This window comes from Eschrichtius robustus, chromosome 2, assembly GCF_028021215.1.
Source record: "Eschrichtius robustus isolate mEscRob2 chromosome 2, mEscRob2.pri, whole genome shotgun sequence".
In the NCBI taxonomy this organism is placed as follows: domain Eukaryota; kingdom Metazoa; phylum Chordata; class Mammalia; order Artiodactyla; family Eschrichtiidae; genus Eschrichtius; species Eschrichtius robustus.
Genome location: NC_090825.1, coordinates 70,154,153 through 70,177,788, shown reverse-complemented (window position 1 = coordinate 70,177,788; position 23,636 = coordinate 70,154,153). Strand labels below are relative to the sequence as shown.

The following is a 23,636-nucleotide window of genomic DNA, read 5'->3' as shown; positions in this document are numbered from 1 at the left end:
TAGTCTGAAGAATTTTGTCTTTCTGAAATAAGGACAGTCTTTACCAGTCATCTATCTCTGTAGGATACAAACTTGGGACAACAATTAACAATGACATTACGTCTCACACCTGAAACCTTTTGCTGTATTGGGTATTTCGCCTTGTAGGAGTAATGTAAATTTCCTTGGTTTTTATAGGATAGGGAAATTAATTTCAGGTATGTTCTTAATGCTTCAAGAAGAAATAAAAATGTGAGTCATTTATGATTTTAACAATGTAATTAAAACATTATACATGTTCATTACATATTGAAAGTTTCCTCATTTATAAGTAAGTTGCTGCAGTAGCTTCCGTCTGCCATATGCCTACTAGTATTATGGACCTTGCTAATCACTGTCTCTTACTTGGAAATAATGAGAAGGCACTTTGTTTTAGCTGGGCTGAAAAGTATCAAATGATGACTCCTATACTGAAAATCCATTGGATTCATTGATTGTGCAACGTTAGAGAATCATTTAAGTACCAGTGTATTAAATCAGGGATACAGTAGGAGATTGTTAAAGAACACTAGAATAGGAGTGAACAGATTTAGATTTTAGTGCTAGATCTCCTAACCTGTAATATTGCCACAAGCAAGTCATTTAACTTTCCTCAATCTAAATGTTCTCATCTGAACAATTAAAATAATGAGGTATTTTTGCAAGGGCTCAAATCAGTGTTAAGTAGCAATGATAAATATAAAATAATGGTGACAATAATACCTTAGTATAGAATACTGAAAATAAGTTCCTACCTTCATTTTTGAAGTCCCAAAGTTCTGTAGTTTATTAGTGTATTTTGCTCCTGGATTTTTATGTTTATTTCTTACATACTTTCAGAACATTACTTCATATCAACTTCTTGGCTCCTTTATTTATGGTTCTGCTCTGGGTAAAACCAATCACCAAAGACTACATTATGAACCCACCATTGGGTAAAGAAAGTGTCCCTTTGTAAGTATGGGTATTTGGGGGCTAATTTTTATTTCATTATATAATCAAAACTTTTCTAAAATGTTATTTACTGTGTTCACGTTTTTTAATGATAACATTAGGACACTGTATTTTTAAAACATTAATAGAAATGTTTAAAAATGTATTATAAAATAGAAACTATAGGTCATCATTTTACCTTTTTGTGATCTCCATTAATGGTTTTGGATGATTATTACTCTGCACTAATATTATCTTGTACAGTTGTAAGTTTTTCTGCTTTTTTAAAGACACTACATTTCTCTTATTTTTTTCTTAATTGTGAAAATTATGGAGGAAAAAATGAGTAGTATAAATGGAAATTCATATATTTAGCCCCTTAAGAGTTGTTAACATTTTCCATATTTGCTTCACTGTTTTTTGTTTTGTTTTTTGATGAAGTAGTTTTTCAAGTAAATTAGAGACAACATTTTTACCCCTAAGAACTTTAGTATGCATCTCTAAAAAATAAGGATATTTTTCTACATGACAATATTATCATCATAGCTTTCAAAATTAAAAATAAAGCCTTAACGTTGTTATCTAATATTAGGTCGTATTTCCCCAATTAGACAACTGTATTTTAACAGAAGAAGGTAACATAGAAACAATTTATTAAAAGACATTAATAACTGTACTTGATATGTTAACTCAGCCTTATGGAACTATGTTAGAGTAATAAAAAGATTCAGGCAGAGCTGGTTCAAACCCCAGTTCTGATCCTCACTAAAACTGTCACTTGAGGGAGATTATTTAACTTCACTGAACCTCTGTTTCCCCATCTGGAAAGCGAAGATAATAGTATCCACCTCACAAGGTTATCATTGGAATTAAAAGAACACATGTAATGCAACCGGCTGGAAGTAAGTGCTTAATAAATGTTCCTTTCACTGCTTTGCCTCATCAAAATTAAAATAGAAAATCTTGACTAGTCATTGATTCCACAGTATGCATTTTTTATTATGTATTTCTTTTAGATCCTGGTACACATTTGTCTTGAAGTGTAGAATCGGTGATGACCATGATTTTTTTTTTTTTAACACCTAATCTTATTGAACTAAGAAAGTATACATTGAAGTCATAACATTTTTTCCCCCACACAAGTAAGCTTTAATGGTAATTTTAACTTGACAGGTTCACTGAGTATTTAAAAGTAATCCTAAGGATCGTAGGGTTCCAGACCAAATCTCAGATAAACTTTTAACCCACAGCTTTGATGCTGAAAGCATTCCTAGTCCTTCCTTGAAGTTTGATCATGGAAGTTGGATTTTATACTTCTGTAATTATGTTTTCTGATTTTATATTTGCCTTAGTTTAACTAAGAAAACAAGGAAACTAGCATTTGTGACATACACCAGTTATTATGCTGGGTATTGATATTTTACATATTTTATCTCATTCATTCTTATAGTAATTCTCTATTTATGATTGCTGTTCTCATTCCATTTTATAGATGAAATAACAGATTCAGAGGTTAAATAATTTGGCTAAGGTTATTCAGCCAGATCTGGTGTATGTAAAGCATTTAGTAGTTATAGCAACATTCATTTCCCCACTTGTAGCCTACAAAACTATGTACAGATTAGTAGTGAATACTATTCTTTTTTTTTTTTTTTTTTTTGTGGGCTGTGCCGCATGTGGGATTTTAGTTCCCTGACCAGGGATCGAACCTGCGCCCCATGCATTGGAAGGGCAGAGTCTTAACCACTGGACTGCCAGGGAAGTCCCAAATACTATTCTTAAAGGAAGTAGGAAGAAGGAATTTTCTCCTTGGTATATTAAATTATAGGAAAAATTTTGTTGCACATGAAGACCTAGAGTCCTCTTCCTATAGCTTTATTTCCTTTGTCCCATTCCCTTTCCTGACCTTCATAAACAAAACAGAATTACAGTCATATCTCTGCTCCATTTTATTCTTTTTTTATTTGTCAGATCATTACATTAAGTGATTAGACAGGTGATTTTTAATTTTTGTTTAAACTCCGAAGTCCATGTTGTAGATTGAGAAAAAATGGCTGCCCATCAACCCAGGTTCTTCGTCTGTCACGTAGATTAAATGGTTTGTCAAAGGCCTTTATTTGTAGTCAGAAGCAAAAATGGATAGAATGCAGTTTCAACCTGGAAATGTATTTAAACTCATCCACCCATGTGTTCTGCTTGGGCATCAAAAAAATAAAATGTGAGCAAGCAGAGCCCATATGTGTGTAACCTTGTGAGAAGAAAACCAGAAGAGAACATATGCGGTGAACCCTAGAATGGCTTCAGGAATTTGGAGAAGTTTCTTCTGCCTGTTCTTTACCTATATATTTTGTCCCAGCTCAGACTCCTTCTTGAGATACCCCATCATATCAACTTACCAAATCCTTACGAAGTTGGTTAAATAATCTGAGTTAGCAGTACTATTTAATTAGGGACTGTTATCTAAATCCTGAACTCCTCATAAACAGAGCAGATCTTTTTTGATTCACTGCCTTATACCATTCACTTCATTTCTATTACCTGTCTCCCTCAAAGCATGCGTAATAGCTGTCTTCAGAATACTACCAGTCAAGCCTCCTGGTTGTACCACACCAGGGAGCACAGTATTGTCTGTAAGCCCCTGGAAAGGTTCAAGGCTGTGGATGGTCTTGATTTTTGTGTACTGTCAGTCTCACATGACTGATACCTTAATCTCATTGTTCATTACAGTGTGAACGTATTGATAAAAAGTTATGCCTTTATGCTTCCTAACCAACAGTACGTTTCTATTGGAGTTTTATGTCCATGTTCACTCACGACCTTGTAAAAAGGAAACCAAAAGAGAATATACATAATAAAGCCTTTGTTCCATCCCTATTTTCCCTCCACTTCATAAATAGTTCAGACCAAACTGTACACTTTCACATCTTCTCTGCCTTTTCTGTTTCCTGTACTCTTCTTCAACTTTATTTCCACAGGCAACTTCTATATTGTAGTTTTAGTCCCTTTCCTAGGTGCTTACACTGGACAGAAGGAAGGGGTGATAATGGAGCCTGTTTTGGAGCAAAGTGTTGTAAGGTTTTTTATCTTTTCCCACTCGGCCTTCTTTATAGCCATCCATTCTACCCTCATGGTCTTAAGATTTTGGGGGAGACCCCTATAAGTTCCAGATCCTGTCTGGCAGATCACTCCACACATTTCAACAGTCACATATTAAGCACCTGATGTGTGCTAGAGCTTTGAATAGAGTCAGGCATGGTGTAGGCATTATTTTCAAATTACAGTGTTATCTTTTATCAAAGCAGAAACCGTGGACCCCAAAAGGACATCAGAATTTACCTCTTCTTTCTAAAGTCCTTTAGGGAACATCTGATTTTGTCAATATATCAGAATTCTTGATCCCAATCAGGAATTCAGCAGAGTGAAAGATCCTACTCAGGTATTTACATAATCAAACAAAACTGTGGCCAGAAATAGATGGGTTGATAACTTGATAGTTCCACAGGCAAGCTCCTCTGGTTTCCTTCCTTCTTTCTCATAGTCTCCAGTTTAAGAGCACCCAACTTCCCTTTTCGTTTTATAGCCGTTTTTCCCCCCATGGAGGAGGGTAGATAGAGAAAAGAATCCCAAGTGTTGCTCTACTTTTTTCTTCTAGATTTATCTCATACTGTTTTATCTCATGATACATTTATCTGTTAAGCAAGTTAAAGTATCATGTAGGTAAGTCTGCGGTGGAGTGGGATACTTTTTATATCTCCATCTGTAGCTAAGTCTAGATTTCCCTATATCTTAAATGATGAACATTAACACATATAACTAGCATGCTAGCATATTTTGGTCTTTGAGAGCACCATATCAACTTTTTGATCTGTAGAATGACAGAAGCTACATTCGATACTCTGCGACTCTGGTTAATAATCCTGCTGTGTGCTTTGCGGTTGGCCATGATGCGTAGTCACCTGCAAGCTTACTTAAACTTAGCCCAGAAATGTGTGGATCAGATGAAGAAAGAAGCAGGGCGAATAAGCACGGTTGAGCTTCAGAAAATGGTAAGTTTTATACTGCAGTCAAAATGGAAAATAGCAAATACTGAGTTGTAAATGACTATAAATAGATGGGATAATCTTAAACTGACATGTCAGAGACTTTGATTTGATTTTGGTGCTAGGTGAAGAAAGGGTCTCAATTCCCCTTCTTGCCTTAAGTACATTAAGTATCATACAGTTTGGGTCGCAAAGCTGTGGTATATCTACTTTTGCTAAATGGGACTCCCCTAATTGATTTGAAAGACATCACAATATATTATATAGCCTTTGTGAGTTAAAGAGTAGGAAATATTAGTTTTAGTGACTCAATGTATTCCTTTTAACATTATTCCAAGTACTTGAACATGAAACATAAAATTTAACTTAATGGAGATTCCAGAGAAGGAAGGTGCTAGGAATCCATCCACCATTATAATGGACTGGACCTATAACCTGATCGAGTCTTTTTGAAGAAATGTGGTGTTGGGTCCTCTGTTTTTTACTCTCGAAATTTCATTGTAAGAAGTGTCTATCGAGATTCAAACAACTTTTTTTATGTTTTACCTTTCATGTATTTTCATACTTTGTAATTTTACCTCAGTCGAATATAAATGGGGATTGATGTTTTTATTTATGCTCATATATGACTGTTACTGTTATTTAGTTTGATATTTTAGGTGTCTGTCTTTAGAGATTTTAGCATTTTGTTTTATATGTGAAATAGTAAGTGAATATAGGCCATTTGAATTTTAGTGGTTTTGTTTCTCCAATTTGTATTAATCACTTAAGAACTATTTTTAAGGAATTTATTTTAATATTTTCACATTTTAAAGAACCTTCGAACTGAGCCTTTCTGAAGTCAGTCTGGTGGCATTTATAATGAAGTACAAATTTGTTACCATTTAGCTGTCTTCCCATGAAAGGATTATTCATCTCTTAAGCAATTCAGTTTGACAATTATATGAAAGTTTAATTCATTCATAACATGTCAACCGTGTTAGAAACTTAAGAATGTTGTTGGTTGCAGGTCGCTCGAGTCTTTTATTACCTTTGTGTCATTGCACTGCAGTATGTGGCTCCTCTGGTCATGCTGCTTCACACAACCCTGCTTTTGAAAACTCTAGGTAGGCATACCCTGACAACTGGGAAACATGTTGCTTTACTTTCTACCTATAGTTAATAATGCTTTTTGTTACCTACAAAGAATAATCCTCTTAAAATTGTTTTTCTCTTTAAAAGTTTTAAGAGGAAACATACGAAACTTTAAGCCGTGGAAGTTGATTCATTGATTTATCATCTTGATTTTGAAAATTCAGGCCCATATCGTTTTATAATGTTAAAAGAATTGTTTGCTAAAGGTTAATTCTGAGTAACTAGAGTGAACACTTTTCGTCTTAATATTTTGTGTTGTAAGAGAGTGATTTAAGATTTTGTTAGTGCATAACATTTAAATTATTACAAGGTACTTGTAAACTTATGAATTACAGAACCCTTTGGTGAGTTCTGCTTCAGATAACTTACATTGATAGAGTAAAGATTTCTCAGTGGCAGAACAAAGTTCTCCTGTAAGTCTGTTCACTAAGCAATCCAGCCCATCTGTGGTGTTACTCAAGAATCTTTTGTTGTATTGATCATTTCTTTGCTTAGGTCAGGCAGTCTGCCAGTGTTGGGGTTTTAGAAGCCAAAGGAACTAAAAGCATTATTGGGTGGGCTTATAGATGCTTTAGAGCTGTGATAGATGTAAATGTCCTTCAGGAATCTATGGAACATAAAAGAGTAGCTCAGTTGTAAATTATGTGACTCATATTCTATCCAAAATAGGAAAGTATATGATAAAAATATTTCTGGAAGCTATTAATAATCTCTCACATTGACATCAGAGAGAGTTTCTGAGAAAGAATTTATTCTGATATTCTAGAGGTAGAAAAGATTCTAAGAAGTTATAGAGTCTGTCCCTGTCACTCCATTAGGGGTAGTTGATTCATGGATTATACAAGAAAAAAAAATGTTTTTGTTATTTTACCAGGTTTTAGTGCAGTTAATTAAAAGTAAATTAGATTTTAGCTTTTATATGCACCTCTACTGATAAGGTTAGATTATAGTCTGGTCAAGTTAAGTGAATTTTCCCCAGGTGTGTAGAAAGATTATTATTTTACTTTATTTTCAACATTGAATAATTTGTTGTGCCACTAAACTTTTTGTTCTTAATTTCAAATATAAGTTAAAGAATTTATTTATTTTTTCTAAATAAGGAGCTTTGGAATTACTCTTCATGTTTTATTTGTGTCTTGAATTTTCTAGGTAATCATTCCTGGGGGATTTATCCAGAATCTGTCTCTATCTTGCCAGTGGATAATAGTCCACCCTCCAATTCTGTTTACTCTGAATTACCATCTGCTGATGGGAAGATGAAGGTAACTGTTACACAAATAACAGTGGCACTGAGCAGCTTAAAAAACATTTTCACTCCTCTGCTTTTTCGAGGACTTCTGTCTTTTCTGACCTGGTGGATTGCTGCTTGTCTCTTTTCTACAAGCCTTTTTGGGCTTTTCTATCACCAGTATCTCACTGTGGCGTGAATCTCAGTTAACAAAAAAGAATATCGAAGTCACACTCTGAATTCAGATACTCGTACCCTTGAAGGTCTGACAAAAACCAGAAGAAAGCAAATACAAAGGAAGGAAAACCATATCAGAATATCTTGTTTTAAATACTTCCTCTGTATTCTCAGGGTGGATTAATGGTATTAATATTTAAATTTATAGAATAGATTGTTAACTGCTATACTGTGGCATTGGAATTTTAACTCCTTGTATTAATGGATGTGAGAGAGCTATCTACAAGTGTAATACTTCTGATGACCTTGGTTTACAGAAACCTCCATCAGTCTTTGAAACTTCTCAGATGACTCCAGTTATTGATTGGTTGCTCTTAATGGTATTAAGGTACTGTTAATATTCATAATGGCTGCCTATAGAACAATCTTCAAACTGAGCCGTGCTTTAGGGGACGGAAAGGAGCTAAAGTCACTTCTGTTGGTAATATGCGAGTCACTCTTCAAACAGCAACAACAGCAAAACCCAACAGAAAGGAATAGCTACTGTATATTACAGTAAAGAAAGCTGCATAGTAATTTTAAATTTAATGGAGTTGTACATGCTTAATATCTACAAGTACTGCTGCTTGAGAGTAGCAAGAATATTGTTTTAAAATGCATTCTAGCCAACTTGAGGGATCTTTTACAATAATTGGCTACATGAACATTTGCAGTCTTGCTATTAGGTTTGGACTGCCCATATTTTATTTTATTCTATGATCCTAAATATAGTTCTTTTTAATAGTCTAAAGATATTTATCAATATTCATCAAACTTTTAAAAAATTACTTTGTAATCCTGCTGACTACCTGTATGTATTGTACATATATATTATATATTAAATATATAATATATTGAGATTATAAAAGATGAAAATATTGGGTTCTTATAATATTTTAAGTTGCTGAATGTATTTTAAAATGTGATTGAATGAGATGTATTTGTATCTAGAAATTTTCTTTCTTTCTGGAACGAGATTAAAATACATTTTGAAAATTCATCTGAGCAAGCGATTTATTTGTATTGCCTATGTGTGAGAGTACTTCTGATTTTATAAATACTTAGGTGGTTGCTGCCAAATTAAAATTCTTTTTCTGTCATTTAAAAATAATTAGAACCTTTTGACAGATTTACCAGTATTATTTAAACCTATGTTAAATAGGACTTGTTTTAAATTTGTAGTGTTTGTATTTTATTTCTTATTAGTAGTGTTTTTACTTTATAAGGCAGAAATTGAAGTAATTCGAATGAAAAATTCAAATGAAATGGGGAAAAAAAGTAAATTTTTTGGGATGCTTTTTTCCATAGGGAATGAATATAAGAGATAAACAGTTTTGTTTTGTTGGTTTTTTTCCCAAATGAATAGAATTTAATGGTAAATATTCTTTCATATAACTGTCTTGAGAGGCTATGTATTATGTTTCAGTGCTGTTGTCACTATTGAAAGCAATTTTGAAACTCTTCTTTTGGAAGTACTTTGAAGGCTTGTGGTTCATATTCATTTGAATAATCTCAGGACAGCAAGTTCCTGTCTTTTGGTGTAGGTTAAATATTTTGAAAATAGATGATATTTTAAATAAGACTGAGTGATAAAGTAAATGCTTAAGTTGGATAAAACTGTTTGGTTGAAATTAATTGTGAATATAGTCTAATGTTAGTTCATGTGTATTTCCAAAAGCAGCATTCCAAATATATCTTGAGATATCAACATCACTAAAATAAGTATGTTATAACAAGATTACAGTGAAGTATGACATTTATTTTGTTTATGAAAGTTCTTACATGTTGGACTTGAAAAAAATCTCACCTGGTATTTATAACCATTCTTATTAAAAAGCTATACTGTGAAAGTTATAATTAAAGTTATTATTTTGATTTTCAAGGATTGTATAGTGGAGTAATATGGAGGGAAAGGAATAGAATTCATTATTGGATGGAATAACGTATTTTTTAAATACTATTGATTGACTCTTTTTAAACTTGAATTCTCCCTAAGTATATTATGAACTTACACAAACTGCTTGTTAACTGAAGTGATGAGTTGGTTTAGGTTTTTTTAGCCTTTTAAAGCAAATTTTGAGAGAACGATAGTTGCAACTACTAACTGGTTTATTTAAGCATGTTGTCTTTGTACCAAGAATTATGTTAAGTGCAAAAGGGTTTGTACTTTATGTAAACCAAGTAATATTTTTTAAATTGAGATATAATTGATATATAATGTTGTATTAGTTTTAGGTGTACAACATAATGATTTTTGATACATGTATATGTTGCAAAATGATTGCAAATAATATTTTTTAATACCCCAAATTAGGCCAGTAGCATTCTTTTATTTTTTATATTGGACTTTAGTCAGTATAAATGCTTCAGAAGTCAGTTATTTTTATTTTATATTTTTGCCAAGTCAACTAGGAACCCGTAAAATCTTGCTTTTACTATGATCTGTAGAATGTTGCTTGACAACTTGTTTGTTCCAGTCCCCCCTCCCGCCACCGCCCATTGCACTATGAAGATTAGAACTTATTCTCTTTCCTACTCCCATTGATTTGTCTGAAATGAAAAGCATACAATTTTATCTTAATATCGTATGCATTTTGATTATCTTTGGTATTTTCCCCAGAATTTCAGTTGTTATGCATAAATGACCAGTGCATTCATGCAGTGTGGGCTCATTGTCTTACTGTTTCTAATATAAATATCATTGGTAAAATAGAGACATTTCTTCTTGAGTTTTGATTCAGAAGAGATATTCATCTATTAATGGAATTGATAGGTCCAGGAAGCAATAAGTAGAATTCATTATGAAATCTGTAATTGGAACTTCACTGGATAGATTTATTCTTTCAAATGAAAGATTAACTTCTCACTATTGTAAAGCATGGGGTCTCAACATTCTCTGAATTCATACACACTTTCTGAGCCATCGCATAATTGAAAATGGTCTGTCGTGGTATATGGCTCTATTCAGCAAAATAAAACTAAGTGATTTTTGAATGTGGATCATCCTTTGTCTTCACAGAGCTTTTGGTGGCTTAAAGAATCAGATTATGATCCTAGAGCTTGAACTCAGTGTCTCAAATAGTCATACGATCTCATCTTTTAATTCCCATTTGTCCCGTTACGTCTATACCCTGAGTTTATAGCTGAGCTGGTTATACGCCCTGAAAACTCTGACATGGGCATTAAGGATGATCAAAGAGCTAATGTCAACATTTCCCTTCTTTTTTTAAATTTTCATTGGAGTATAGTTGATTTACAATGTTGTGTTAGTAACCTTTCCCTTCTTTAAAATGGTAAACACTTTACTAATTTCATACCTAAGAAAAAAGAAAACCAGATATAGCCTGTTCATATGATCTTCTTTTGTTACCATTGAACTCCTTTTTAGCTACAGAAGATTACATTGGAAGGGCCTATCTTTAATGATTCAGAGAGTTTGTATTTTTCTATCCTATTGTTGTTTTTTTGTTTGTTTGTTTGTTTGTTTCTTTTTTCTTTTTCCTTATAACTCCCCGTACGTAGCTACTCCCGTCCTTTCTCCCATTTGGCAAAAGGCTACCCATTTTATAAGTGAAGTAGCAGCACAATTTTCTGGCAAGAATGTTGATCTAAGAATCAGGAAGCATTTCTTCTCATCCCATTTCTTCCTGCAATTAGCTGTTTTTTGCACTTATTAGGCGTTAACCGATACTAATTAAAACTGAATTACCATCACTGTTGACCTCAGGTTTATCATATGTAAAATAAAATAAATAGTTTACATTAAATGTACGGCTATACATTTCCAAATCTGATATTTATTTCTGTTTATGTTAGCATCAGAAAAATGAATAGCTATTTTTGGCTTCAGGAATGATTACAGATCATGTTAGTTAGAGGACATTTATTTATCGTTAGTTGAGAATGACTTTACAAAGAACATTTTCTCCGGGAGTATTTTGGTTTGTACTCAATTATTTGTTTAATAAGTATGTATTGAGTGCCTATAATATTCCAGAAACTGCCCTACATACAGCAGTAAACAACGTATCAAAATCCCTGCCCTCCAGGAGCTTAGAGTCTAGTGGGCGAGTGCAGGCACTAAACAACGATAAGTATGAATCGCATGTGGGGTAGGTTAGATAGTGATAAGATCTAATAAGCAGGAGGTGGGGCGGGCATCAGGGAAGGGGGAAATGAAGTTGGAGGGTAGGGATAAAATTTTAAATGGAGCATTGAGGGAAAGCCTCACTGAGAAGATGATTTCTGAATAATGCTTTGAAGGAAATGAGTACCATCATAGGGTTTCTTCTTATATCACTGTGGTTCATTGGTCAGCAAAACACCCTGATTACTTGGACTTTGCTAAGTGTGAGGTCACTAAAGAAATGTTTTAAGAAATGGACAATTGGGGCTTCCCTGGTGGCGCAGTGGTTGAGAATCTGCCTGCCAATGCAGGGGACACGGGTTCGAGCCCTGGTCTGGGAAGATCCCACATGCCACGGAGCAACTGGGCCCGTGAGCCACAATTACTGAGCCTGCGCGTCTGGAGCCTGTGCTCCGCAACAAGAGAGGCCGCGATGGTGAGAGGCCCGCGCACCGCGATGAGGAGTGGTCCCCACTTGCCGCAACTGGAGAGAGCCCTCGCACAGAAACGAAGACTCAACACAGTCATAAATAAATAAATAAATAAATAAAAAGAACGTGAATTTCTTAAAAAAAAAAAAAAAAAGAAAAGAAATGGACAATATTGTACATTCCCCTTTTCAGTTGGTGCATTGTATAGGAAGGATTATAGCCATTGAATTAAATGCTGCTTGTTTACTAATGAACTAAAATATGCAATAAGTATAATCTCTGGAGTCTACTTTTTATAGTTTTTCTGTCGAGTGCTTTTTAACTTAACTTGGACATTTTTACATTTTATTTCAGTAGAACTTTTAAAGACTCAAAGGGTTGCAAAAGAGTTGAAGATATGTCCATTTGGCAGACAATATGATGTGTATATGGCAGACAGATTTTACCCATAGTTCTTTATCTGTCAGATAATCTGTTACACAAATGTAATTACGCAAAGGGTAACATAGCTGAGGACGAATTTGGATTAATAACATCTTATCAAAAATTTAAATATATATATAGCACAGTTTGAATATATTAAGTACCCATTGCTGAAGTATTAAATATGAGGGAGATATATATTTCTAAAATAGTGCTCTATACAAAAATTAGCTTTAAAATCTATTTAGTTTGTTTGGAATGTATTTTCTTCCTGTAATTCTACAGTGAAACAATTTGTACTTATGAATAGGAAATTCCAAAAGACTAAACAAATGAAACTATGTTAGTAGGGCTACTTTGAATAAGTAGCAATGATAAGATATAGGAATTATTGTAATTGTGTTTTGTTTATACCCTATATGTGTAAGCTCATTCTGTGTTTTCTATTTTTAACAATTCCTTAGAGCATGAAATGTAATTTTTTTCCACGTATTTAAATTTCCATCACTATAGTAGATGGTTTGTGTACCTGTTTTGGATAAGTGGCTGATGTCTAAAGTTGATAGTCTGTCAACTTAATAGTCTGTTGAAACTGAATATCTACATCATAGAAAGAATTGAATTATAGAAAAAAAACAAAATTTTATTAAAAAAATTTTAATAACAATTTTTTAAATTTAATAGTAAAATCTTGAACAACATTGCAACAATGGGGAAAACAGTCATTTCAACTATTGGCACTAGAGTAATTGGGTATCCACATTTAAAAAAATGAACCTCAATCCCTATCTCATACTACACACAAAAATTAATTCAAGAGGGACCATATTTTTCATTGTAAAAGCTAAAACCATAAAGTTTTTAGAGGAAGTCATAAGAGAATAGTTTGATAATTTTAGGGGTAGGCAGAAGTTTCTTGGGACACAAACAATTTTAACCAGAAAGTTTATTTTAATGCTATTGTGGCTGGCCAAAAAGTTTGTTCGGCTTTTCTGTAAGATGTTAATGGAAAAACCGAAACAAACTTTTTGGCCAGCCCGAATAAAATTTCAAAGAAATTAAAAGTTTTTGCTCATCAAAAAACCTGTTAAGAAAATAGACATGTCATAGTTTGATAAAATATTTGCAAAATGTGAGACAGTGGACTAATGTTCAAGATAAATGAAGAATGGCTAAAAAAAACAAAACAAAGAATGGGCAAGAAATATAGATACTTAACAGTTAACGAAAAAGCACATGGACAAGTGCTTAATCTCTAGCAATTTTAATATGATAGTCCTTATTACAGTTTCTTATATTTATTGCACTGAGTTCATTGAGGTTCTTAGATCACTAGGTTTTTATCTCAGGTCAAGTTAAAGACTGACCAATTTTTCCATCCTGAGGAAAGAAGTAGAAACACAGTTGCAATGCATTGTTGGATTTTACAGTAATTTTTTTGATAGTGCTTTCTGCAGAAGAAGGTGTTGAAAGAAAAGAGTGTTAGATCTTTAAAAGTTAGGATGGTTACATAAAATATTAATAGTACTACCTGGGTCAGCCACAAAAGGCTTTTCAATTATATGATCAGACATTTGCAGTAAATTTGATAATAGTTTTCTTTGCCTTTTTAAAAAAGTATTGATTCTGCTTGAGAATATTAAAGTTCTTGGCAGAAGTAATAGATTTCAGTTTTAGCATTTTAATGGAAGACCACTCTCTGGTCTTGTCACTTTACTTGAGAATTTGGAAGTATGGTGTTTGTACTTACTTAACTGGCTTGCAGAACAATAAAAATTTTTTTGTCTATTATTAAAAAAAAGTTGAATTTGTCCCACAACTCACTGATACCCTGTTCATTTTTTTCTAGTTTTTTTCCCCCCCTGTTTCATTTTGGATAGTTTTTATTGCTACGTCTTGAAGTTCACTACTTTTTTTTTTTTTTTCCCCAGTGTCTAATCTGGTATTTAACTCATCCAGTGTATTTTTTATCTCTAGAGGTTCAATTTGGGTCATTTTTATTTTCTCCATGTCTCTCCTTAACGTGTTTATACTGTACTTTCTTGAACATATAGAATATATTTATAACAGTTAATTCAGTGTCTGTGTCTACTAATGTTATCTTCTGTGTCACTTTGGAACTTGTACCTATTGATTGATTTTTCTTCTTATTGTGGTTCGTATTTTCTTGCTTGTTTGCATTCCTGAAAATCTTGGACTAGAAGCCAGACACTGAAATTTGCCTTGTTGGGTACTGGATATTTTTGTATTTCTTTAAATATTTCTGAGCTTTGTTCTGGAATGTGGCTAAGTTACTTGGAAACCTAGGAGACAGTTTTGACTCTTTGAGGCTTGCTTTTAAAATGAGAGCAGATACAGTGTGTGTGTGTGAGAAAAAAAAAAAAAAAAGCAGTCATCATTTACTGAGCATCTGTTATTAACTTTGTGCTATGCTAAACATTTTTTGTTGGCTAACCCAGGCCATCCTTAGAATAATCCTAAAAAAACAGACTGTATGTTTACCATTTTATAGGCAGTGAAATTGAGGCTCAGAGAGAATATATCTACCAAATAGTGGCAGAGTGAGGATTCAAGCTCATCTTTTTAGGCATAGATACTGAAGCAGGTGTGTTTTCTACAGTTGTATATGTGCCTGGTATACCTTGGAAAATTTCAATCTAATAAATCTTTGGTGCTAAATTAAAAGCCACTTTCCTTTGAAAAAAAAATAAAAAAAAAATAAAATGAGAGCAGCTTTTAATTTAGTGCTAATTTTTACCCATTACTGAGGAAATACTCTTCTGAGTATTCTACCAATGCCCCATGTGTTACAAAGTTTTCTCACTTTGGCTGGTGGGAACAGGAGCTATCCCTACCCCTCTTTGAAGTCCTAAGGATTTTTGCGCCTGTTCCTTTCTGGTGATTCTTCCCCCAACATTGTGTGATTTCCTCAAATGCATCTATTGATCAGAACTCAGCTGAAGATGTAAAGGAACTCTGCCGATCTCTAGAGCTCACTCTCTTCGCAGCTCTCCTTTCTGATACTCTTCTATGATTTCTAGTTGCCTCACCGGCTTCTCACAACTCAGGGAGACAACTGGGCTCAGTTTAGGGTTTTGTTTTTTGTTTTTTTCCCCCCAGAGCTGTGGCTTGAATGCTTCAGTCAGTAAGCTGGAGCAGAATTCACCTCGTAATTTTTTTTTCCCTCAGGAATCACTGTCCTGTGCTCCCTGTTCAGTATCTGAAAACTGTTGTTTCATGTATTTTGTTCAGTTTTTTAGTTCTGTAAAATTAAGAAGTACATCTGCTCTCTATTAACTTCACCTTGGCTGGAAGTGAAAGGCCCCAGCTTCTAAGTTTTAGTTTTTTTCCTGGGGACTTTTTCTACCCCACCAAGAGTCTGTTCAGAGACAGCCTTCCATTCATATATTATTTTAAAAGATGTGTCACTCAACATCACTTGTCATTAGGGAAATGCTAATTAAAACCACGAGATACCAGAGTGTATCCACTGAAATGATTAAAATTTAAAACTCTGACACCACTAAATGGTGACAAGAATATGAAGCAACTGGAACTTTCATATTGATACTTTGTGGTGTAGCCACATTGGAAATGATACAACCACTTTATAAAAAGTTCTGGCAGTGTTTTATAAAACTAAAAACAACAGCTACCCAGCAACCCAGCAATTCTGCACTTAAGTGTTTACCCAAGAGAAATAAAAACACATTCACAAAAAGACTTGATAAGAAAATTCATAGCAGCTTTAATCATAATAGCCCCAACTAGAAACAGCCCAGGTATCCATCAATAGTAGAATAGATAAACACATTGGTATATTTGTACAATGCAATACTACTCAGCAGAGTAATGAGTAGTAATACATGCATAGTGATTTCCTTACAAAGACTACTGTATGGAAAGGGGAAAAAAGCTAACTTTTCAGTGGAGAAACCAGATAAACATCACCTTAGCCTAGTGATCAAGGTTAGCATCAACAATAAGTTAATAGTATGTATCCTTAATGTGATGAGAATGGCATGTATACCTCTTGGTATTCCTCCCTAAAATCCCTAACATTAGTCTAATCATGAGAAGAACATCCCAAATGAGGATTATTCTACAAAATACCTAACCATTATGTCTCAGAACTTTCAAGAATATCAAAACCAGGGAAATTTTGAGAAACTGTTAGATCCAAGAGAAGACTAAAGAGACATAACGAATAAATGAAATGTGGTGTCGTACTTGGTATCCTGGAAAAGAAAAAGGACGTTAGGTAAAAACTAAGAAAATCTGAACAAAGTCTAGACTTTAGGTAATAACAATGTATGGTATTGGTTCATTAATTGTGAGAAATGTACCATACTAATGTAAGATGTTAATAATAGGAGCAACTCGTTATAGGGTATGTAGAGCTCTCTGTACTATCTTTGAAATGTTTCTGTAAATCTAAAATTGCTCTAAAATTTAAATGTTTTAAAATATGTAAATATTAGACTCCAGTAATGCACAGAGCTCATAGTTGGGTTTCTGAATGTAATAGACGATGTAATATGTTTTTCATGAAGCTAAGATGATACAATTTAAAGGACTATTATTTATTTTAAGATTGTTTCTAGAGTTTGAGACGTTAAAATATCTTTTGCTTTGAAATGATGCTGATAGTAGATTTGGTCTACTATTATACTACCACAATAAAAAGTTTATTAGTCCCTGAAATAAGAGTCTGAGAGCCATGGACTTTACCAATTCAGTTCCTGAAAACTCTTACAGAAGTTTGCTCCTCCTCCTGAGTAGAGCCAGCCAAAATACTATTGCTTTATGGTGTTTCTCTTACATCTACTCCTACATATTTTTAAGAGTCTACATAGGTTTCTGATACTTTCTGGTGCTCTTGAGCAAAGGAAATAAAAGCAGAAGAACCAAATAAACGCAAAGAGTTCCTGCAACCTCATCTGGCATCCGGCGGTGAAAGGAAATGCCAGGATCGTCCAAAGTTCAGAATCCAAGAAAAGAGCTTTTATCAACTCCTTATCAGTGAGGTAGGAAATGAAGGCCCTAGAGAGTATGGCATCTCGGGACAATGGATTCAGAAGGTGAGTGGTAGACAACTCTCCATAATGAAACCGCAAAAATGTTAATCATGGGTTTTTAGTCTGGGTTTTAGGGTGGAATGAGCTGGGGTTTTTTTCTTCTTAGATTACAAGAGTTGGAAGTTCCACTGACTAATCTTTTGAGGTTATCTGAAAATAATTGAAACCTCCATCAACTACTACAACTGCTATTGCCTTGTGTGGCAATAGCAAATTAAAAAAGCAAGGCAAGGTTTCAGGTGTTCTCATTAATAGTCATACCTCTATAAACTAAGTGTATGTTTTAGTGATGTGTATCCTTCAGTCAGATGTGCATTAGTTTACCCAGCAAACATTTAGTGGTTACTGTTTGCCACTGCAATGTGTGATGTGCAGGTAAATGTGAACAAGACATTCGTTGCCTTGAAGTGGCTCCTAATCTAGTTGAGAGACATGATTGCCATATAGGATGGTAAGTGTTTTGTTAAGGATTAATGTAAGTGATTTTTAGGGAAAACATGAAGGACAAAAGCTGCTTTGAAAGTTGGAGTTTGTGTGGCTGAATTGCTAAATGTGAAGAAAATCAAGATGTTAAGAATCATCAGTACTCTTAATGTTAAGAACAATCAAGGCAGAAACCTCAAACTTAGCAGTTGGCATGATATTGAAAGGAAAAGATATATTCTAGAATCACAGATGGGGATAACAATATGAAATACTATTTAAACCACTATTTTAGAAGTCTGGGAATCTGAATTATCAATTTGCTTTGAGCAAAAATGCTTATAAATGAAGGGGAAAAAAGAGATGGTCCATCTCAGAATCCCTCTCCTAAAACTCCTTTTTTCCCCTAATGTATCAATTTTATTTATTTATTTATTTAAACAATGAGGCTTTTTTTTTTTTTTTTAATTTATTTTTGGCTGTGTTGGGTCTTCGTTTCTGTGCGAGGGCTTTCTCCAGTTGCTGCGAGCGGGGACCACTTCATTGCAGTGCGTGGGCCTCTCACTGTCGCGGCCTCTCCCGTTGCAGAGCACAGGCTCCAGACGCACAGGCTCAGTAGTTGTGGTTCACGGGCCTAGTTGCCCCGCGGCATGTGGGATCTTCCCAGACCAGGGTTTGAACCCGTGTTCCCTGCATTGGCAGGCAGATTCTTAGCCACTGCGCCACCAGGGAAGCCCGATCAATTTTATTTATTTTATTTTGTTTTTATTTATTTTTAAATTGAGGTAACATTGGTTTATAACATTATGTAAGTTTCATTTGTACAACATTTTATTTCAACTTCTGTATATACTACAGCATGCTCATCACTGAAAGTTTAGTTTCCATCTGTCACCATACAGTGGACCCCCTTTAAACATTTCACTCTCCCCTGACACCCTTTCCCTGCTGGTAATCACTACTCTGTTCTCTGTATCTGTGTTTGTTTTCGTTTTATTTGGTTTGTTTATTTTTTATTATTAGTCCACATATGAGTGAATTAATACAATGTTTGTCTTACTCTGTCTGACTTGTTTTACTTAGCACAATACCCTCAAGTTTCAGCCATGTCACAAATGGCAAGATTTCATCTTTTCTTATGGCTAAGTAGTACCCCATATTTATATACCACATCTTCTTTATTCACCCATCAATGGGCACTTAGGCTTGTCCATATCTTGGCTGTTGTAAATAACACTGTGATGAACATAGGGGTGTATATATCTTTCAAATTAGTGTTTTCGTATTATTTGGTTAAAAACCCAGAGGTGGAATAGCTGGATCATGCGGTAGTTATATTCTTAATTTCTTGAGGAATCTCCATACTGTTTTCCATAGTAGCTGCACCAGTTTACATTCCCACCAACAGTGTATGTTGGTTTCCTCTTCTCCACATCCTCTCCAACACTTGTTATTTCTTGCCGTTTTGATAATAGTCATTCTAACAGGTGTGAGGTGATATCTCATTGTAGTTTTGATTTTCATTTCTCTGATGATGTTGAACATCTTTTCATGTATGTGTTTGGCCATCTGTATGTCTTCTCTGGAAAAATGTCTCTTCAGATCCTCTGGCCATTTTTTAATCGGGTTGTTTGTTTTTTGTTGTTGTTGAGTTATATCAGTTCTTTATATATTTTGGATATTAAGCTCTTATCAGATACATGATTTGCAAGTATCTTCTCATTCAGTAGGTTGTTTTTCACTTTGTTCATGGTTTCCTTTGCTGTGCCGAACCTTTTTAATTTGATGTAGTCCCATATGTTTATTTTTGCTTTTGTTTCCCTTGCCTGAGGAGACATATCCAAGTAGATATTGCTGAGACCGATATCAAAGACCGATATCCAAATAGGTATTGCTGAGACCGATATCGAAGAGCATACTGCCTGTGTTTTATTCTAGTATTTTTATGGTTTCAGGTCTTAGACCATTTTGAGTTAATTTTAGTGTGTGGTGTAAGGTAGTGGTGTAGTTTCATTCTTTTTTATGTGGCTGTCCAGTTTTTCCATTACCATTTATTGAAGAGACTGTCCTTTCTCCATTGTATCTTCTTTGCTCCTTTGTCCTAAATTAATTGACTGTATGTGTGTGGGTTTATTTCTAGGCTCTCGATTTTGTTCCATTGATCTGTGTGTCCATCTTTCTGCCAGTACCATGCTGTTTTGAATAATACAACTTTGTAATATAATTTGAAATCAGGGAGTATGATACCTCCAGCTTTGTTCTTTTTTCTTCTCAGAAAAGGGGTCTCTCAGGGACTTCCCTAGTGGTCCAGTGGTTAAGACTCCATGCTTCCACTGCAGGGGTCGCAGGTTCCATCCCAGGTCGGGGAAGTAAGATTCCCCCGCATGCTGTGCCATGTAGCCAAAAAGAAAAAAAAGGAAAGAAAAGGAGTCTTTTGTGGTTCCATATAAATTTTAGGATTTTTTGTTCTATTTCCATGAAAAAAGTCAATAAATCTCTTTATCTTTGTAGTTGCTAATGAAAAAGCAGAAAACACTAAATGTATAGGGCATACATTTGTCCAGAGACAAAGATAATGGAGCCTAGAGGTGGGATTCAGATTAGGGACCGTGGGGAAAGGGATGAGTCCTCTCCTGCAGAGGAGAGAGGGGCAATCTAACAGCAGAGTGTCTTTCTACATTCATTGCCAAGGCAAAGGTCATGTGATGGTCTGAGATGAAGACAATTATTTTCTAATAGACAAAATGAAAGTTGTAGCAGTTTGTTTTCCTGGATTTCTTCCAATGTTAACATTCTCTGCCAAATGTGCAGTTGTTTAAGATGGCTGGCTCAAACTCAGACTTCCCCTTGTTACACTGTTCCTGAGGTTGGATGGTGTTGGAGTGTCTGGGACATCCATTTAAGGGGGAGCTGAATTACAGATATGTGTCCTTCAGGTTTAGTGGGGTATGTTTATGTGGCTTTCTGTCACTTCCATGTATAATTATTGCTGGCCATCGAAGTATAGGGCTGACTTCTAGAATATGCCTAACTCCCACTATGCTGACTCATCCAGCATCATGTCATGAGATGGGCCAGAGGTATGTCACCTAATAAAAATATTATGTTATTTTTCTGGATTTTTTGACATTTGTGTTATTTTCAAGGTTGTAATAATTGTGATTTGATGTGATTTTTCATTCCCAGTAACTTCACTTTTTAACCTAATTTTTTATACATAATTATGTATTTTTCTTAGAGAGAGTCCCCCAAATTGTTTATGCTTCAGGATCCACAAAACATGAATCTACCTATGTTAAATTCATCTATGGGACTTCAGCTCATTCACTCTTCTGCTCTAGTAGTCAATCAATCAAACAACAATAATTTGTCTCTCTGCCTGTTAAAGCACAGAAGTACAAGAAGGTAACATTTTAATTTCACATTTAGACATACAAATCTTTAAAAAGTAACTGCCTGGTTGAAGTAGTGTTTTCACCTACTTGAGTTTCAGTTATGTGTAGCCAGTTATTCCAAAATGCTGCCTGACTGCCATGTAGTTCCTTCTTTGTTTAATACTGAGAGAGGATGAAAGGTGCAGGAATGGTTCTAGAGATGAGGGCACTTTGTCACCAAGGAGATTAACAGGTCAGAAGAAGGAGGATGAGTACTTAGAAAGCCAAGCCAAGCCACATCCCTAGTTATCATCAGTGTGGTAGTTATAAACGGAAGCTGTGGACAAAGGAACCATTCCTCACTGGGCAGCTTTTAAAACTAGCTTCCTGGGACCCTAGAAGTTAGACTGGTTTTTAGGAAGCAGCCTCCAGAGACCACGTAGCATGAGGATAACTATTAAAATAATAATTCTGTAAACCTCTTGAGAGGTTTGGCAGCTTTCCTAGACTTGATTTTTCTCAGATGACTGGCAAAATAGTTAAAAGATTTGGCATGCGGAGGAAGCTCATTGGATGGATGAAGGCTGAATGTAAGACTTTAGGTTTAGTTGGGTGAGTTTTGAGGCCTATTTTGTGGTAAGAATATGTAGGTGAAAGGACCTAGGGAAGGAAAGACACATTGATTCCAGTCCCAGCTATACCACTTCATATGGCCCAGTTTCCTCTTCTGTATTATGAGGATAACAATACCTTCCATGCAGGGTTGTCACGAAAATAAAGTTGAAATAATCAGTGACTGACACATGATCTGAGGTACATGAATGACCTTGAGAAGGGAGAGTGCTCAGCAAACTCCTTAAAATTTCATGCAAATGTTTCTGTATGTGAACATTTTCAGGAGAATAACTTTTGTCAAACTCTCAAAGAGATCTGTGGCTAAAAATAGGTTAAGAATCATTGAAGAAGGAGCTCATTTCTGTTTGAGAATGAGTTGCAAAGGGAAAAGTCTGAAATTCTCTAGAATAGTCATCAAAAAGAAAAGATCTGGGACAGAAGAGAGTGAGGCTTATAGTGGAGAAAATAATCAAATTGACATTGATTAAAGTAATTCTATATTTGTACTGAGTACTCAGCACTCTTCTTAGTTTGTAAATATATTTGGTTCTATGATGAAAAGAGTATAAAATATTTTCTTCTTTTTCATGCCATGATAACATGGCTGATATATTTTCAATGCAAGTAATTTAAAACAGCATTAGAGTGGGAGTTTAAAAATTAAGGACATAGTCCTGGCCCTACAACTGATAAATGATATGAATTTGAGAAAGTCATTTGCCTCAGTTTCCCCAAGTGTAAAATAGTATAGATAAACCACTCCCTAACAATAATGCTTAAAATTTGACTAATAAGTAAAAATATGTTGAATTCCTTTGAGGGCAGGAGGTATTTAAAATCAAGATGTGATAGCATATTTTTCTTTTAAAATTTAATCTACCCTTTACACATTATTGTTACATTATTGTTAAACAATAATCATATCTCAAATTCATTTTAATCATTTATTGAAGAGCTTAAATTATTGGTATCCACACTTTAAAGTCCTTTGGTATTGATGGTGAACATTGTAAATAATCAGTTTCACTGCACATCTGGTGATTTTTACACAGCTATATCATACCAGTGATACCTATTGCCACAGTCCAAAATTTCCATGCCCCACGGTACACATTCATCCATCACCCAGCTAATCCTGTACATCATTATATTCTTAGCATGAAGATCACCTTCTTAGCGGGGACCTTCCTTCAGTCTCTACAGTTGAACAGCTTCCTCTCTTGCACTTACAATTACTTGTTCAACTCTTGCTTTCCCTGCCAGACTATAAGCATTAAGTGGCGGGAACTGAGGGTTTTTTTCCTGCTCCTTTATTCCTAGGACTTAGCAAATAGCCTGATTTATAACAAACCCTTTAAAAAAAAAAAGGTTATTATTACTGTTAGTTATTTTGAGACTCTTAAATTTACATCACAGTTTTAAGTACAGAACAAAGGGCATGTTTTGTTTTGTTTTTTTTTAATTTGCTGAACTATTTCATAGTAAATTGCTCACAAAATGCCCCTTCACTCACTAATACTTTAGTGTGTTTCTTTGCCAAAGACATTCTCCTATATAATAACAATGCAACCATCAAAATCAGGAATTTGATATTGAT

General features: G+C 34.5%; 1 protein-coding gene across 7 annotated transcripts in view; it reads left to right on the top strand.

The window, feature by feature from the left end:
• Positions 1–8,373, top strand: part of TMEM161B (transmembrane protein 161B) — a 68,520-nt gene extending 60,147 nt beyond the window's left edge. For all 7 annotated transcript variants that reach the window (XM_068533724.1, XM_068533711.1, XM_068533737.1 and 4 more), the window contains 4 exons: positions 859–972; positions 4,823–4,997; positions 6,001–6,097; positions 7,275–8,373. In XM_068533724.1, the coding sequence (XP_068389825.1) occupies positions 859–972; positions 4,823–4,997; positions 6,001–6,097; positions 7,275–7,552 (664 nt within the window). In that variant the 3' untranslated portion in view covers positions 7,553–8,373. The remainder of the gene's footprint in view (positions 1–858; positions 973–4,822; positions 4,998–6,000; positions 6,098–7,274) is intronic.
• The last annotated feature ends 15,263 nt before the right edge of the window (positions 8,374–23,636 follow it).